The sequence below is a fragment of the Bemisia tabaci genome, chromosome 3, assembly GCF_918797505.1.
Source record: "Bemisia tabaci chromosome 3, PGI_BMITA_v3".
Classification (NCBI taxonomy): domain Eukaryota; kingdom Metazoa; phylum Arthropoda; class Insecta; order Hemiptera; family Aleyrodidae; genus Bemisia; species Bemisia tabaci.
In genome coordinates this window covers 58,716,533-58,736,355 of record NC_092795.1, presented here as the reverse complement: position 1 = coordinate 58,736,355, position 19,823 = coordinate 58,716,533, and the positions used below count along the sequence as shown (strand labels likewise).

Below are 19,823 nucleotides of genomic sequence, written 5' to 3'. Positions count from 1 at the left end.
GAGCTTTCCTCGCAAAATAAATCAAGATACTACGGCACAAAACGAGAGCGGTGGTCCAAAAACTATCTAAGTCCTAGTATCCGTATTTAGTAACATTTACCATAAACTTTATCGTCTGGATGTTGCTTAATCGCCATCGGCTATAAAAGGCTATAAGAAATTGTACAGCCGGCTATAGGTCTATAGTATTTTGGAACACACATGCTACTGCCAATTTTTACCAGGGATTTTAGAAACAACGAGGGTGTCTTTTGAATCCCTGCATGGATAAGTGCTTTTATGTTGTATAAGTCAGAAATAGTGGATATCTTTTTTGCCTTTCTAAGGGAAAACGCCGTATGAACATTCGAGAGTTGCCAAAGTTCCTGATATAGCCTGTTTATTTTTGAGGAAGAATATTTTCTCTTGAAATTTTGTAAAAAAATAGATCTGATTTCTAATATAATTCTCTGAAAAATCAAACGAAATTTTTTTCAAACTTTCCTGAAAAATCTTATTTTATCAAAGAAATTTGGCAAGGTCTGAGGGTTCATAGAGCGCTCTTCCTTAGAATGGCAGTATCGCGAAACGTAGTCCAAATGAACTTTCTTTTGCAATTGATTAATTGTAGGAACTACTATTTCGGACTCAATCATAAAAGCACTTATCGGCATAGGGAAACTAATGGCAAATACGTTGTTCCTAAAATGAGTCAAAAATTATGGCCCCTTATTGCAGAAAGAAGTCCAAATCACAATTGTGAATTTGGCAAGCGGATCGGTTCTTTTCAGTAAAGACTCGATGTCAACAAACATCGTTGTGCTGAGGAAAAACGTCGTAAGAGCTTTCAAACGTTGCCATATTTCCTCCAGTAAAAAACGAATTTACTAGGAAAATTCTGAATATTTTTCCTCCATTTTGTAAGGCAATTTTGTTCACAATTTAATACTCTAAAATATCTGAAAATTTTAAGGAAAAATATGCATAACTTTCCTGAAAAATACATATTGTGTCGGGAAAATTTGGCAACAGCAGAATGCTCATACGGCGTTATTTCTTAGCTCGGCAGAACAGGCGCGTCAAGTGGATTTCACACTCACGCATTATAGACGCTTCTCGTTTCCACCCAAGTTCCACTGAATGGCGAATGTTTGAAAACAGGCGAGGCACTTCTTCCGCGTCATGGAAGAACGCCGTATAAACCATGAGGTGTTGCCAAATTTACTCCGACAAATCACGAATTTCCCGGAAAATTCGTGAATATTTCTCCTCCGATTTTTCAGAAGATTGTGTTCGTAATTAGATCCGAAAAGTCTGACTATTTCAAGGAAAAATATTCATATCTCTCTTCAAAATTAATTATTTTCTGAGAGGACATTTGGCAACATTCGAGTACTCATACGACGTTTTTACTTGGCACGGTAGACTTGGGGTCCCTTCGGTCAATTCTGCAGTGCCAAGGAAGACCGCCGTATGAACATTCGAGAGTTGCCAAATTTCCCATGATAAAACATGTATTTTTGACGACATTCATGCATATTTTTCCTTGAAATTATCAGATATTTTAGATCGAATTGCGTACAAAATTGTCTGAAAATTTGGGAAAATACTATTCACAATTTTCCTAGTAAATTCCGTTTTGCTTGGAGGAAACTTGGCAACGTCTAATGTCTCATACGGCGTTCTTCCTTAGCACGGCAGAATGAACCACGTTACCGCGATCTCATTATTCAAATGCCTCGGCGGAAACTGAAGAGCTTATCCGTGGAGTGCGGATCGCGATTGAGCCGGGTCAGTCTCTTGGAGTCCTCGGCCGATGCTCGAGTGAGCGTGCGTCGTGTTTTGATCGGTTCTTGTGCGCTTATCGTCGTCATCGTCGTCGCCTTCGTCCGGCGAGCGGGGTGCGGTCATGTCCTTCCGCCGGGTCCACGGGGTCCGCAAACTCCAGCCGGCCATATCCAGGGACGATGCCGCCGAGTCGGAGCATTACGGGAAGATGGTCAGTCAACTACCAGCATATCCGCGCTGAAACTGCCAGACCGCGGATCTCGATTTGCACGAATACAACTATTCGTACTCAGGGGATGTCCTTGTTGCAGACACGAGCATTTGAAGGCGCTCTTGCTTTCCTCTCCCTTAGAGTGAGGTGGACGTCAGCCGCCGCACAGTGGATCGAGTCAATTAGAGAGGTCGGACTGATAGTTTCAAACCAATTTGTGTTTGTTCGTCACATTTAATTTCAAGGGGTGTTTCCAGAAAGGAATTTCTCGAGAAAACCAATGGAAACACTTTTTAGCAAATCAAAGTTTCGTATGAACGGAGTTATAAGCGTTTAAAGGTTCCTTTTGTCCGACCTCTTCTATCGACTCGATCCACCGTGCGTCGTAGACTTCCAGCGGGCTGATTTTTGAAATTGATAAAAAAATCTATAGACAAAGAAGACAAAAAGGATATGGAGGGATCCTATTGGTGGGAGCGGTTGGTTACAATGGACAAAGGAGGTAGGTAATAGACTAACTAACGGCAACACACTAGTTCTCTTTAGTTAGTCCATCATTTACCCCCTTATTTAATAGGAACCACCCAAATTAACCAATAGGATCGCTCCATACTCATTATGTCCTCTTTGTCTATATCGCTTTGTCTATGAATTTTTATGAATTGTCTACAAATTGTTGAAATTGATAGACAATGCTAGAGATGAAGAAGACATAGGGAGTTTGGAGCGATTCTAATGGTTGAAATGGGTGGCTCTTATTGGCTAAGGGGGTAAATTATAGACTAACTGTAGGGTCTTCATGCGGGTTGCCGTGAGTTAGTTTAATACCTACCCCCTATGTAGATTGCTGTAATATCCTGTAATATCCCTCCATATCCCCTTTTGTCTTTTTTGTCTAAGCTCTGTTCATCAATTTCAACAATCAGCCCGCTGTCATACTTTATCTTTTATAGAAAACTGATCAACGTCAATCCATGAAAACTCCCGTGATTGAAGAAAAATCTGTGAAAACTTCAAGGAATGATAATGGGCTGTTCTCCTTCACAAAAATAAAATGGGAGCGGAGATTTTTAAACACCGCAAACGAGAAACGTGGTCTGGTAGTTTCATCGTCGATATGGACAACATTTTACAATGAACCACAATCTCTGGCTTCGTTTAGAAACAACGTATGGACCATTAGTTTCCCTATGCACATCAGTGTTTTTACGGATGAGCCAGAAATTGTAGTTCCTGATTGCAAAATGAAGTCCATACTCAATCTCCGTACATATTCCTTCAAATGGGCAGATTAAACCGGAGAGCTGATTATTGAAATTGCTAGGCAAAGTGATAGACCAAGAATTCCAAGAGAAATTAGAACGATCTTTTGGTTCAAACCGGTGGATGTTATAGACTAAGAGGGAAAATTATGGACTAACTATAGGGTTCCTCATAGATTGCTATCAGGTAGTCAGTCCATCATTTTCCCCCTTAGTCTGCAACAAACACCCGTTTCGATCGATTGTATTGCTCCATTTTCTCTTTGTCTTCTTTGTCTATCACTTTGTCTATCAAATTCAATAATTAACTTCAACGGTACGACAGTTCATTTCTGCGTTCTGCAAAGGGTGATTTTGTTTTGAAAAGGTAGAGTCTTTGGTTAGTTTTTCCAAAGAACTTTTGAGGGGCTTGAAGGACAAGGCGCATGAGAGCAGTTTTTGCTGTTTCGAGAAAAACGTGTTTTAAAGCTTCTGAAGAAGCCTTGCGGCGGAAAGAAAGTTCAAACTCACATTTTGATGCTTAAAAATTGGCTATTACCTGCGAATTTTTCACAGATTTCATTCCAAACTTCGATTTAGTTGTAATCACTAATATCTCGATATTTTCGAAAACTGCACTTATGCGCCTTGTCCTCCAAGCCCCTCGCCTCAAAACGATTGTTCCAAGAACTCGTCAACATTTTAAGAGTCTCCTTCTCTATTAGCTGAGGCTCGAATTCCGAAACTAAAAACGGCTTTTATACATTCATCAGAGCTGGTGACAGAAAATTCAGTTCTGGTCCTTTTTCCTAGTCCTCGGATTCTGGAGCTGCAGATGGTTTCATTACAATTACAGGATGCTCCTGTTGTGAGCACATAGGGTTATTGCATTCTATTTACAACCTTTGTTCTGTCCTCATAACTAAGACATCCTGGGCAATTGTGACAAGAAATTCTATGGAGAACTGGAAAGGAGTCGATTAATTCAATTTATTTTTATAACACCGCTTAATTTTTTGGGAAATTGGGTCCCCTTCACAGTTCTGGTTAATTTTTTATGTGAAAATGTTTCCCTTGCACGGAAGGAAAGAGACCTTTAAGAAATCGGATGCTTAGCGGGAAAATTGTGTAATGTGACAAAAGCAGTGCCATTTTTAATGCGACCCTGGTAAAAACTGGCGATAAGAGCTGCGTTTCAAAATACCATAGGAATTCTTATAGCCGGCTAAAGAAGGCTACAGAAAATCATATAGCTGGCTGTAGAATGCGGAGAAAATCATACGGCCGGGCTATACGAAGCGATAAAAAATTATGCAGCCGGCTATAGTTCCTATCGCCGGGCTTTACACTTTATCGCCTGGCTGTTGCTTTTTCGCCATCGATTATTAAAGGCTATAAGAAATTGTGTAGAAATTCGTGTGCTTTGGAAATCATTAAGTTTGATACGGAACCACCTTAATATTTACAAAACACACATTATATTTTCCTTTAATACATATTTTTTTTTCATCAATTAAAATGAGAATAATCCATACAGGATGTGCAAACATTTCAAAATCATGAGTTGAATAACGCTGACTCCGCCAGATTAAATATTAGAGCCTAACACAAAGCGGAGCGGCGGACGCACTGGCGCCTACAAACCTAACAGGGATACTTCACGCATTGCGCAACGCGTGAAGTATCCCTGTTAGGTTTGTAGGCGCCAATGCGTGTTTCGCGCTGGCTGCCCGCCTGCCACGGCGCTTGAAGCAACTATTTCACACCAGAGGTATTGCACAGTATCATACGAAACTGAAGGCGCTCTAATATATTAGTAATGGCAGGCATCCATCAAAAGTACGGAGCTTTCCTCGCAAAATAAATCAAGATACTACGGCCCAAAAAGAGAGCAGTATTCCAAAAACTCACTAAGTCCTAGCATCCGTAATTAGTAACGTTTAGCATACACTTTATCGCCTGGCTGTTGCTTAATCGCCATCGGCTATAAAAGGCTATAAGAAATTGTGTAGCCGGCTATAGAAGCTATTGGAAATCTTACAGCCGGCTGTAGGTCTATGGTATTTTGGAACACAGATTCTACTGCCAATTTTTACCAGGGGAAAGATTAATAGATTTCATCGCCTGGCTCTGAAATTGCCAACTTACGTTCTCCTTCTACACTTACCACAATTCACTCGTGGCAAATTCCACAAAGGTGATAAACAATTATATCACCAAACAGTGTGAAAAAGAAAACAGCAGAACTGTATTACGATTTAAGAGGAAGTTTATTTTTCTTCGTACAGCGCGATGACTAACCAACGCACTAATCCTGCTGAAGAGGCTATATCCTACTTCAAGATAGCCATTTAAAGCCTTAATGCAACATTTACGCTTTATTTTTCTTAGTTTTCCGTCAAAATAAATATTATCAAAGTTTTTATTTTCTTGCTATGTTTCCACCACCTGAATCACTCTCAAATTGGATCAATGTCTTAAAAGGTTGTTCACAACCACGATTTAGTCTTTTTGAACTAATTTTCCTAGATACATGATCGATGCTCACGAATAACATCGGCTATCTACCTAGTTAATGAAACGATCCCATAATAAGAGATGTCTTTTTTCGCAGTAAATAAAGTACAAAAACTGCTCTGACGAAAGCATGCCGGTAAAGGCGAAGACTTTTTTTAGAGGTAGGTAGTACATTTCTGGCTTCATATTTATGATAATCCGTCGGTAGCTTACGTTAGGAGAGGTAAGAGCAAGAGAGGGTCAATTGCATTAGAACGTTGCAAAATTTCATTTGAAAATTTTTTCATTTGCCTGAGGGGTGTCGCAAATTTTCAAATTTTCGGAAGAAATTTCTTGAGATTTGACGATAATTCCCTGAAATCTCGGATTTGACACATTCACCCGTTAGTGAATAAAAGAATTTGTGTCAGGTGAGACTCTTAGTAGCTCTGTCGAGATAGCAAAGAGAGCAGTAAATGCATGCTGGGATGAACTCCGCGACACATAAAAGCATGTGCTAACCATGACTCATTCATAAATGCACATGCTGCTCTCTTCGCTATCACGGCAGAGCTCTGATGCAATTAGACCCTCTGGTTCCTAATCATTTAACATCCTCGTCACTTTTTCCCATCCCACCAAAAATTGATTAATTTCTATGCAAGGAGGGCGAACATTTGTGGATACGTGTATCTTACGAGTATCTGTAAAGGAATTCTTTTTTACCATCAGCTAGGTATTAAACTATGTCAAGGAAACACGTACAACAGAACCAAGTTATAGACACGGTAGCGCCGAATAAATAAGGCTGGGGTGCCTGATGGACAAACATAAATAAAATCAAAGCTAAAAAGCCTTTTTTTCTTTCATGGCCAGGTTTTCGCATGCGGAGGGGCTATTATGATCTTCTTCTTCAATGGAGTAGTCGAAGCGCATTCTGCTGTTTTATTGCCATGTCTTCAAGAGCCTGACAGTCCAATTCAGATTACTAAGGACCAGGAAACGTGGATAGGTTAGTGTTCACGCCAGTTTCAAAAAAGAAGTCCCAAGGCATGAGATTTCTTCTTGTTCCGAAAATCAAAATGTAAACGGTTATGTGGCACTGCGTTCGGCATTTTGAAGGATACTAACTTCCACGGATTCGATGCGTTTAAGCAGTAGCAAAGCCGCTGGAGGCATTGCACTCATAGAGAGACAATATTTTAATGATGACCAATGCGGAAAGGAAGAATAAAGGTGAGCCTTACTCATTTATGAAAGTCACAAATGTTTTTAAGAAATGTTGTATGAGTCAAAAATCGCAGAGCGGGCTAAACACGTCACATTGAAATCGGCGCTGTAAATAAAAATGATGAGGACAATTACAAAAATTAAAGAGCAATGCACTTATGAAAATGATATCTTTCAAACAAGTTTTACTTCTGCTTAATTGCATCACATTTAAGGCCGGATGAGTGACTCCAGTATGGGATTCTTTTGGCGCGTGTCGTGCGTTCAAAGTTTCGGTTTCACTGTTTTCATACTTGATGAAAAATCGGACGGACCATTCTGGAAGCTCCTCGAGAAATATACAACGTATGTTATCAACAAAGGACCAGTAATGCGAAGTGTTATGGACAATTTTTGGTAGTTGTAAGACTGACACTGACAATAAGCGGAACTGACTCCAGTTTCACGGTTTATATTTCCGGCATGACTAGACCACGCACGCCCAATCCCAAGTGTGTTGTCCTGTCATTGCCTGCCATGCTAGTACGAGTACGTGGAAAGAATTATGGTGAACGGCCTCGGGTATACGACTTTTAAGTGTAGTTATACCTAAATTACCTTACTCTTGCATAATATCTTTCACGTTTGATAAATGCTGCCAGGATTTTATTTACCCTTAGACAAAAGTCTACCTGGCTTCTAAAGTTAGGTATACTTAGCATATTTTTTTCCGAGTACAACAATAATGTACAACTCGCTGACAATTGGGCGGTATTTAGCAAGGCGGAGCCAAAACACGTGGACTTAGTGGGGGGAAAAGTAGATATTAAGGTTTCGTTGCGTGGTTCAATGTAAAAAACCAAAAATCCTTAAAATCCACATTTTGCATACTAAATACCTATTGTTCGCTCACATTGGACTTCTGGCAGAAGGAAATGCGTTTCTCGAAAAACTCGAAACTACCCCTAACCCTTTTTTTTTTTTTTTTTTTGAAAGAAAGTTGTATTTGGTTACCTATTGCAAAACGCTGGCCAGGTAGGGTACATTGTATTATTGTTTTCTGACAAACAAACTTTGAAAGAACTTAGCTCCCACTGAGCACTGTTACAAGACCGCAAAAGACTGTTCAAGAGCTATTTTGGTATTTCTGTTACTCCCATGCGTCTCAAAAACTAAACTTTTTTTCCAGAGAGATTTTCAATGACTATAGTAAGCTCAATTTTACGGAGGCTGACATTCGACCTTTCTAACTTTTAAAGATGCCAATGACTCTAATTGTTGAAACACCTTATAAATGATTTACCGACCAACCAACCACTCCAGATACCCATTTGTAGCCAATACTTCGAAACACTATAGAAAGAAAACGGTACTACATCAGTGCATCATCATACATGAAGGCAAGGCTAGACTGCAAAGCGGTGAAGAGGTATACCCTTTTATTGTACAGACAAATGTACCTTACTACTATCAATGACTTTATGTAAAAAAGTTAGAGGTGAGTTGTCTGTTGTTGACGGTGAATCAAGAGGCACGCGACCGCGGAGGAGGATTTTTAGCGCCTTCAATGAAGTCGCCTTCAGAAGAATGAATATGCAACCCCACGGCAGCCGTGTCTGAATAATTATCGTTTACGAAGCACAGGCTCTCCGGATTAGGCTCTTCGCCGTAACCGTTGTCAAGACATGGGATGGTTTTTATTCTCTCTCTCTGATTCCTTTCTCAACCTAAATTTTTCTTCGTCCATTCTGACTATGGTCAACCACACCGTCATTTTCATTTTCCCCATTTGTTATGTTCTTCTCCCATGATCTGACGCACTTCATCATTCTGACCCGATCTTTTAGGGTATTTGTTAATTTTGTTTCTGAAAATTCCCATTAATTTCGGATAAAAGAGCACATAAGTGCTTACACCTACCTCTCGCTATTACCGATAATACTTAGCATCAGTAACATGAGTACATTGATCGCGCTTGGGAATTTTTGGCAGCAACATACTTTTAAATTCCTGATTTCATTTTTACCCTGCAATGTTTTTATTTGCATCGGTGGCTCGTTTGCCAATACTTCAACTTGATATTGGCGAATGATTTCCGCGTGTGCTTCTTCTTCGATCGGATTTCAATCAAGGGTTCTCGAGTGTTTATTGCCTCCAGTTTACCCACTTCTTGCCAGATTTATAGTCGTTCCTAGCGACTAGAAAAATTGAAATAGGTAGTCTAAAGAACAAATTCTGAGAACGTTGCGAAATTTCATGATTTTCCACCTCTCGCTGTTTTATTTTGAAGGAGTATGATGGAAAATAATTGTCAACAATACCGTCTAATGTATTTATTACTGTAATGCCGTGCTAAGGAAAATCGCCGCATGAAAATTCGAGAGTTGTCAAATTTCTCCGCGTTTAACATGTAATTTTCAGGAAAATTATGCATCTTCTCCATTGAAATTTTCAGAAATTTTAGAAACAATTTTGAACAAAATTGTCTGAAAATTTTGAAGAAAAATATTTACAATGTTTTGAGTGAATTATTTTTTATTGAAGAAATATGGCAACGTCTGAAGGCTCATACGGCGTTCTTCCTCAGCACGGCAGTATATAGTAAGAATATCATTCAAATCTACAGATGATTCTGCGCCATTTTTGCTGAAGATTTGAAATGATGAGTTGTCTTTTCGGATTTTTTTCAGTTGCGGCTAATCCATTCCGGTTATCTATCAAGCAAAAACACGAAGATGGTAAACTCTAATATACTATTTTCATTTCTTTATTTTCAGCAAGTCTTGGAATATTCGCCGCTCCCCTCTCGGCCATTCTCTGTGGGCCATTTGTGGATTATTTTGGCCGCAAAGTGGTTATTCAGTGTTACTTTCTCACCAGTGCATTGGGGTATGGAATTATAGCCGCAGCTACCTCGGTGATACACCTTTACATAGGTCGAATCCTCTGTTCCTTGGGCGTTGGTAAGTACTAAAATACAATGGAATACAGAGGGAAAACTAACTTGAAATTGATTGACCAAAGCCAATGACGTGCTGAGACGTTTTAATGGCAGTTTCCTAAGTGTCAGATTTGATTTTACTTTCATGGTACAAATACTTGTAACTGTGTCGTAAACAAATTTATCTCTGAGATAAAATGAAAGTCTGCCGAGAGCATTTTTCAGTCTTGGAAAGAGTTCAAATTCAATTGACCCCCGAGACAAGAAATGTCTCGTTTTGAGTATATAATTTTGCATAAAAAGAAGAAGCATTGTTTATACTAACCAAATGGGCACTTACAAGTGCGGTGTCAAGATAATAACCCACGAGAGTCGGTTGCAGTTCATGATAGGAAACCTCCTCTAAATCAATAGTCAATAGATATTATATTCTTCGAGGCACTTCAATGAAATACTGAATATTTACTGAAGGGTTTTTGCGTAATCTGCGACGGTCAGCTACACCACTTCAACCCATGCTTGATCGAAAAGATTTCCAGGGTTGCAAAATATCGGAAACCGAGTAATTTTTCCACGCACATAATCGCAAAAATGCCGGGTTGTGCACTATACTAGGCAAACTTTATTTCGAAACTCCGTGGAAAATTTTTTGTTTGTGATAACGTCGATTCATCGTTAGAAATAAAAAAAAGAAAATAAAAAAACTCAAGACATAGTGAGGGCTTGCAAGAATCTGTTCCTTTTCATACAGTGAAGCGTGCGAAATTTTCACAATAAGATTGTACAACTCAATAAACTACTAATATGTACAAGCTTAATCTCTCCACGAGATATGTATGTTGTCGATCTGAAATGCAGGTCTTGCTCATTTAAAAGAGTGTTGGTTCTTTTTCTTTCCTTTTTTTTTTTTTTTTTTTTTTTTTTTTTTTTTTGAAAAGCATTATACTAACCTCAGCCGAAAATGGGATTTAACTTATTTGAAAAAAAAATTGGCAACCAAGAGGCCCTGCAATGGGGCTGCCCCACCTGGCAACCAACAGGCCCAGAGAAGGGGCCGCCCCCCTGGCAATTAAGGAGGCGAACCTGGGGGCCGCCGTCCTGGCCCCTAAAATTAATTTTTAAAGATAAAATTTCCTTCATTTTTTATTTCTCGACTATCGGAATATTTCTCAAAAATGTCAAGCTATGAGGCTGACTTGTTTCTCTCCGAAAAAACAAACTAGAAGCAGAAATTTTGAAACACGGCAATGGAGATACGTGGTTTTATACTTTAGCCTTCGATGTGGTGTATAGTTATCTCATTCTACTTGTCCTTTACCCAGGGCCGGATTTAAGGGGTGGCCAATTGGCCATATGCGCCGCGGCCCATGGCGGCAAATTTAGGGGCAGAAAAATTTTACGATTTTTATAAATGTAGGTCTTAAAGAAAATTGAATTTAGAAAAAAACTTACAAACGAGAGAAGGCGGCAAAATATCTCATTTCCTGAGAGTACAGTAATTTCTAATTTTGTCGTCTTTCGGTAATACAATAGATAGCGCACCTTTAATTAGTCGAGTTAGGTGAGAAACCAAACACGCAATTTGTCCTGGAGCGGCGCAGCGCAGAGAGCAATGATGACGAGGACTTGAGTTGAAAAGGAGAAGCCCTCGGCACGGCGGTCGGCATGTAACACATATTAGCGCCTACAAGAAAGCATGAATACTTCACACATTGCGTCATACACAGTGCGGTCAACAGCGGTCGGCGTGAAATGCATAGCGCCTACAAGACTGCATGAATGCTTCACGCATTGCGTCTATCGCAGTGCGGTCAGCAGCGGTCGGTGTGACACGCATAGCTCCTACAAGACTTCAGGAATACTTCACGCATTGCGCCAAACACAGTGCGGTCAGCGCGGCGCGGAGGCGGAAATTAAAATGATTAAACCACATTTATGTTTGTTCTTTCATAATTTTTTAGTTCATTTCTTACAAATGAAAGGCCTTGTCCACTGAGAGATAGGTTTACGGAACTGAACTTTCGTCGCGCAAAGTTCCGTGAACTTTTCCTTGTAGTGTTGACAGGGCTTTCGCTAAGAATGCGTCTAACACGAGTGAACGCGTCTTATGCACCCTTCCCCCTCCGGCACGTTCACTCGATGGTTTTTATTGATGTTTCAAAACGAATGAAAAGGGGACGGCAAGAAGGTAAATCCGGCCCTGCCTTTACCTTCAGACTGTTTCGTCTGAATCCTCCACAGATCATTCTCTCGAAACATAAAAATTTCGTTACGAATCTCGGAATCTAATATTAAAAATTCAAGTATTCAAGTATTTAACAAACAACCTATTGAAATTAAGTTTTTTCTCAAAAACTCTTGATTTCTCAGCGTTTTTTCCCTTGCTCGGAAACTTTTTGATTGAAAAGGCTTTCTAGAGCCTAAATGAATCCCTAGAAGTTTAGTACTAAACTAGCAGTTTCAGTGCTAGACTGAAATTCATGTCACCATACTTTTTTATTTGTACCGTTCAAATTCATATTCCTATTTGTATCATCTCGACCTGTACCGCAGTCGATTTTTTTTTTTCGATTTCTCTTGTATCAATATACATGCATAAGAGTCGCTCTCACAGCGCTCTCTGGCGCTCTGCGAAGCCTAATCGCCACGAAACTCGGTCCTCCCACAAGTCATCAGGGAGTTGGCACTCCTTCGTCTCATCCAAAACCCCTTGTCGCCACCCTTTCACCTGCACTGGAAAAAAAGTCGCTTGGATCTAGAGTCCAGACTCTTAAAAACATGGACAAGAAAAAATACTCTTGATTCAATCGGACTTTTTGCTTGAATCAAGAGGAAATCCACCTAAATCAAGAGGCTCGGCTCTTCGACTCAAGGAAAAATCTGATTGAGTCAAGAGTATTTCATCTTGTCAGTATTATTAAGCGTCTGGACTCTAGATCCAAGCGACTTTTTTCCCAGTGTGCATCAATGTAAAAAAATAAAAACAAAATAAACACGAACTTCTGTTTCAGGGTTCGAAGTGGCAGGGATCGTGTACATCGCTGAGGTATGTACGAAGCGACAGCGGAGTCTGTGCATGTCGCTTTCATACTCAACATTCACCGCAGGGATCCTGTTCACATACGTGGTGGGCGCGGCGTTGCCCTGGAACCTTGGTTCGGCTCTGTACGCTCTGCTCTGCCTCCTGCTCTTCCTCTACGAGTGGTTCACCCCCGAGTCTCCGCCGTGGCTCGTCAAGAAGGGTCGCAGCGATCGGGCCGTCGCCGAGCTCCAGCGACTCGGTCGCACCGAAACCGCCATCGCTGAAGAGATCAAGGTACTTCAATTTCTCCCTCTATTCTAAAGAGAGAGCTTAGTTTAAAAATCCAAATTTGGAAAAACAACAACAAAACAATTCTAAGACAAATCATCACCTTCCGGCCAAAGTCTCACAAGCGCCATGCGAAGTTTTCACCGCTGATTGTGAGTGTAAAATCACAACGCCTGACTTGACTGCAACTATTCGTTTTCAAGAGATGTCCGTGTTGCTTGCACGCGAAATTGAAGGCGCTCTTGCCTTCTTCATCACAACTCTTATCTGCAGGTATTCATGTTAGCTTAGCATGAACACAACATTTCGTCACCTTCCGGCCAAAGTATCACAAGCGCCGTGCGACGTTTCAAAATGTCCGCCGCCGTTTTATTTTGCACGGAGAAATTGTTGGTCGAGTCTGTTCAAAAACTTCACTGAATTTTATCGGCAGCACAAAGAAAATTTAGTGAAATTTTCGGAGAGCTTCGTGTAACTGAACATTCGGTTCATATGACCGAACTTTCTTCGTCAGTTCACTTTACCATTGGACTTCGGTTACACGAACCGAAAGTTGGGTTTAGAAAACCGAATTAGTTGGGATGATATGGAACACCGAAATTTGGTTCATACGACCAAACCTTCCTTTTCTGTGATAAACTAGAGCACCAGGCTCGGACTGGCCATTAGGCAAATATGCCGTTGGCAGATACGCCCCCTTTGCGCGCCGAAAACGCGCCCCTCTGGCAGATAGTAAAATAAGAAGAGAACAAAAATTACGACCGAGAATATATGCGGAAAGTTTCTTAAATGAACGGAAGAAGAGAGAGTTAGGAGTAAATAAAGGTGCTCTCACGCATGATAAAGGTGAACAGAGGTCCAAGAACTACTTTTTGAGGCGTAAATACTTTTCTGTGAAATTTTCACCTTTTTGTCGACATACAAGCGCTTTATCATCCCCCTCCTTCATTCGCTATGTGTAACTCCCTTAGAAGCGATGGTCGGTTCGATTTTTAGACATACGCACCCTTTATAGACCTTTTGAGAGACCTTTAAACACATTTCTTCCTTTTCAAAATAGCTATTGATTTGGACATACCATAGCATATCTCGGACAAACTTAACCTTCATTTATCTCAAAATTAAAAAATAAGAGGCATCTAAAGTGTAAATGCGATACGACGATTCGCGCAAGACGGATGTCCACATTGCATATGAAAAATGTAAGACGCGATGGCGTGAGTCGTGAACTCGCAATGCTCTGTTCTATGCTACTAGTTTGAAGCACCATAACGAATAAGAAAAACGCAAACAAAATTAATATGGAAATAGAGCTAGGGAAAGGATGCGCGTTCATGACGGCGCGGAGATATAACTATTCGTACTTGATGAACGTCCGTGCTGCATCTGAAAAATTGAAGGCGCGATGACGCGAAGCGTGAGCTCTTAATGCTCTGCTATATGCTGTCAATGAGGTGTCGCTCGGATTCGGAAGAAGAGTTAAAAAAGAGGCCCGAACACCTCTATTCTACCTTCGGCTGTGTTATTCACGTAGTGTTTGAAGCACCATTACGAATAAGACAGACGCAAACAAATATAATATGGAAATAAAGCGGCGGAAAGAATGCGCGTTTACGACGGCGCAGAGATACAACTATTCGTACTTGATGGACGTCCGTGCTGCATCTGAAAAATTGAAGGCGCGATGACGCGAAGCGTGAGCTCTTAATACTCTGCTATGTATGCTGTCAATGAGGTGTCGCTCAGATTTGGGAGAAAAGTTAAAAAAGAGGCCCGAACACATCTCTCCTACCTTCGGCTGTGTTGATACTCGTTCTTTCTTCTTTTTTCAGGTTCTTGTGTGATTCTCTTTTAGGATGAATTTGCAAACCCACGTCTTAATCTCATGTAAACCGCAGCACTGGCTCGGTCCTTTTGGAAATAATGGTGCTTGGATGCGTCTAGTGGCTTTAATTTGTTATGTTTTCTTTAATTTCAGAAGTCTGTCGGTTACTTCGATACGTTCAATTTTGCAATTTTCACTCTGTACAATTAATAAACTTTGAACCTGAAAATAGCGTAAACTTGTGCTGCTTTGCCAAAATTTTCTGAACCCCTCTCCACGTAGGGGATGCCCTACCTGCAGAAATGTCACATTACGCCCCTTTAAGCAGCCAAGGGTCTACGCCCTTAGATGCGAGCCAGTCCGACCCTGAGTGCTCTAAGAGCACCCAAGATGCATAATTATTTATATTTTTTGTTAAAGCTTGAATGTATGGTGAAGGGCGCAACTAATAGTTATATGCGGAATATCATGGCAAGCAGGATGTTTCCTGGTCACTGGACAATGAAGGTGGATTTGGAGAAAATTTTTAACTGATCTTTTTTTGCTAAATCCAGGTACTGATCCACTTTGTTTCTGTTGAAAGGTTCTGCGCCTGACTTGTCAAGAGGAATCGAATCAACGAGTGGAATGGCATACGTTCCTACAACCGACTGTGTGGAAACCGTTCCTTATTATCGCACTATTCCACTTCCTACAGGCAGCCACGGGAATGTATGATCTTCTCTACTACACAGTGGACTTCATCGACCAACTTCGCACAGATTACGACTCATTTAAGGTAAATGAACCCCATCATCAGATACCTACACTTATCAAAAAAAAAAAAATAATAATAAAATAAATGAATTTTAAAAAAAAGGTTTTGAAAAATCCGGGATCTAAATTTGGTGTATTACGGTCTTATCGTGTTGTAGTATCCTGTTAATGTTGTTGGAACATTTCAACACTCTAGCGATTATTTTCAAAAATGGGTGAAAAGATTTTATTTTCAGAACATTCTCGGAAATTTTTTCGGAACGTTATAATTTTCTGAGGAATTTTTGACACACACTGCTCTCTTCGCTACCTATCACGGCAGAGATGTTCTTGATCCCATGAAGCATAGTGCAACGAAAATATTGAAATGAAATTGCAGTTTGATTTCAATAAAATTGTAATTTTTTACCATTAAATTGCAAGATTTTTACATCGTTTAGTCGATTTATGCCGATTTTAAACAATCAACAAAATGAGCTCCATGTGTCAGAAATAGGTTAATTTTTTTTTTTGCCTTGTTTCCCGTTTTTTCTCCTATGTTTTTTGATATGTGTCAGAAAGATAGGCAATATGCAATGCAATGAAGCATTGCAACTTATTTCAAGTTATATCAAGTTTCAATAAATAGGGCCCCTTCAAATAGGAACTAGGCAACATACACACCACTCAGAGGAGTTGCAATATTTTTACTATGTAATGGACCACTAGACAAGGTACGGATTTCAGCATTCTGATACATGTTTCTTGACCAAAATTTTACGTAGAACACGATGCGCACAACGAAAATTACCGATATCAACTCCTAACGAAGATATTCAATGATTCTTGGTGCGTAAATTCAAACCACCCGCTCATGAAAACTCAATGCTCTGCGTGATTCACATCGCGCGCTAAACTTTATCATGAGCGTCTCTGCGATAAAAAAATCTGGCAACCTCCATCTTGACACTTTGGCTCAGCTATAGCAAATTACTTATAGTTTGAAAAACACATGGTGGGAAATGAACATCGCTCGATTGAGAGGCTTGCTGAAACCGTTGTAGAGCACGATTTGACTCACGTAGAGCTTAGAGTTTCTTGAGAGCGGACAGTTCAAATTCCTCGTAACCAATATGAAATAAAAATGTTAATATCTCCGTTAGGAGTTGGTTTCAGTAATTTCCGTGGCGCGAATCGTGTTCTACGTGAAATTCTTGCTAAGAAACATGTATCAGATTGTTTAAATTCGTACCTGGTCTAGTGATCCATTGCTCCTTATTGCAATCTGTGCTACTCGGGATGTTTTACTAATGAAGCTCCGACTTTTTTGGCAGGTGTCCATGGGTCTGGCAATCGGGCGCTTCCTGATGACCTCGACAGTGGGCTCCTTTTTCACGACGAAGGTGCCGCGGAAACTGGCGACCGCCATCTCGGGCTTCTCGATGGGCGGCACCCTCCTCGTCGCCGCCTACTACGAGTACCTCTTCGACGGGGTGGCCCCCGGGCAGCGCCCCTACACCTGGCTCCCGATCCTGGCCGTTTTCGCCTCGGTCATGGTCTCCTGCGCGGGCGTGCTCCACCTCCCCTGGATGATGAGCGGCGAGGTCTTCCCGCTCAACGTCCGCGGGGCCATGGGCGGCGCCGTCTTCTTCGTCGGCTCCTGGGCCATGTTCGTCTTCCTCAAGTATTACATCTTCTTCATGGAGACGTTCAAGGTCACGGGAACGCTCCTCTTGTGCGCCGCCGCGTCCATTGTCACAGGTCTCTTCGGGGTCTTCGTCCTCACGGAGACGCAGAACAAGACGCTCCAGGAAGTGGAGGATAGCTATCGCAGGAAGCCTAGGAAGGAGATCGACGTCGAGAAAACAGGACTTTGAATATCCTTTGTCTCGGACCACGCGCATGATTTCCGAAATTGGTGGAATACCTACCGCCTAGTTAGGATGGCTGGAGTGCGAAACCACCCAAGTAGCACAGATTGCAATGAGTAGCAATTACATTGTGAAAATATTGCGACTCCACTGAGTGTTGTTTATGTTGCCTAGCTCCTATTTGAAGGGGCCCCATTGATTTAAACTTATTGCAATAAAACGGAAATGAGTTGCGATTTTTCATTGCATTGCATATTGCCTATCTTTCTGGCACATGGAGCTGATTTTGCTGATTGTTTAAAATCGGCATAAATCAACTAGATGATGTAAAATATTGCAATTTAATGGTAGAAAAATTACAATTCCCTTGAAATCAAAATTTCAATATTTTCGTTGCGCTGTGCTACTCGGGCGTAAGGATGGCTAAAGTGCGAAACCACGTATCTCCGTCTATGAAGTTGCAGTCTTCTTGCTAGTGGCGTGGCGTGCTTTGCGATACATCGATTGATCGGCCATTTAAACCTATCGCAGCGAACACCTATATAATCGATTCTTTACCACGGATTCAAATGGGGAAATATCGATAATCGATCATTCACGCCTCGCCACTTCTTCTTGTCATACATCATGTTTTCTGTGGAAAAATAGTTAATGCGATTTCTTGAAAACTTCCTTGATTTCTTCTTCCATGTTGGTGGAATATTCTTCACAAATTTCGAGCTATTAAGTTACGCTGTTTCTCCTCGAAAAAATGAAAAAGGATCAGACATTTTGAAGCACCGCAATGGAGATACAAGGTTCCGCACTTTGGCCATCGATATCTAGATTTGACCTTTGTAGATGTGGCCAATCGATTATCGGATGAATTTGCCTTCTTGCTCGTATGGAGGCTGGGATCCCAAGTGACACTCCCAACTCCCAAGTTACGATAAAATTACAACTTGACTACATGATCAAATTCACACAACTGCATCGGAGTGTCGTGTATGTATGTCTGTAGACTAATTGAAGGGGCTCGACCTACTGGAAATTGCAATAAAACTTAAATAAGTCGCAATATCTCTTTGCGCTGAAAATTGCCTATCTTTCTGATGAATGGATTTCATTTATTGATCCTTTAAAATTGACATTTACTGACTTAAGGATGTAGAAACATTTTAATTTTATGATGAAAAATTGTTGCTATCGATTGAATTGATTTGGAAATTTTATTACAATATTTTTATTGCCCTGTGGTGCTTGAGGTCAAAGTAATTCTATGCTCAAACCCTGCCACAAATTTAAGTACGTAACTGCCGAGATAGAGGCCTTGGGTAGGAAGGACGCGTTTTCTTGATTGCGTTTCTGCAAATAGGTCTGAACATACTTTATGATCAGGAATAATCATTAACCAAATGTAACATATCTATTTATAATACCCACGTGAGTGTACGAGTATACAGTTTAATGCAGTCTTGAGAGGTTTTGGTAAGTGTTTATTTGTTTCTGGCTGAGGCTCCTTTTGCCTTATTCTCTTTATTTGTGTCCTTATCTAAAAAATATTGGCAACCCTGAACTCTTGCATGTAGGTATATTTTAGAAACATAATATGTATATATGTTCCTATTGACAGCTGAATCTTGCAAGGAATGAAATTACAAGCGCCTATCATGAAATGTAGCTCAGGAGAGCAATAGCAGAGAACTGCTTGTGCCTAGACCCCTAGAGGGCACATCACCAGTTAGCCTCGCCCTTTTATACCATTCGCACTTAACAGCTCTTAGGTTCCATTGGTATTTTTGTACAAAAATATACACTTTTATGGACTGTAAAAACTTTTTTTATGTTTTTATGTAAATTGTAAAGAGACAGTTTTTGTTAATAAATTCATTTTGTGAAATTCAAACTTGTGTAAATAATTAATTTGTTTCTTTGATCTAATTCCATACCATTAAAGTTTCAGGGTTTAAAGAATTTAATTGGCATTCAAAGAGAACGTGACAAAATTCGTGAGGCTTGGAGGACAAGGCACATTTAGGAGCAGTTTTTTCTCATTTATGAAAAGATCGAGGTATCAATGATGATGGCTAAAGCTAGGTAGGACTTCTTAAATTATAACCTGTGAAAAATTCACTGCTAAAATCAAGTTATGAGGCATCAGGAAGTGATTTTGAATTTTCTTTCCACCATAAGACTCTCAGTAACTTTAAAACTTCCACCTTGTATTTCTTGAAATAG

The 19,823-nt window shown here is 40.4% G+C and overlaps 1 protein-coding gene across 1 annotated transcript; it reads left to right on the top strand.

Moving 5' to 3' along the window:
- The first annotated feature begins 1,752 nt into the window (after positions 1–1,752).
- On the top strand, positions 1,753–19,491 carry LOC109030744 (facilitated trehalose transporter Tret1). The gene is made up of 6 exons (XM_019041852.2): positions 1,753–1,978; positions 6,592–6,727; positions 9,702–9,887; positions 12,877–13,181; positions 15,584–15,778; positions 17,070–19,491. Exons 1-6 carry the CDS (start codon positions 1,889–1,891, stop codon positions 17,610–17,612), a joined length of 1,455 nt encoding a protein of 484 aa, XP_018897397.2. The 5' UTR covers positions 1,753–1,888; the 3' UTR covers positions 17,613–19,491.
- The last annotated feature ends 332 nt before the right edge of the window (positions 19,492–19,823 follow it).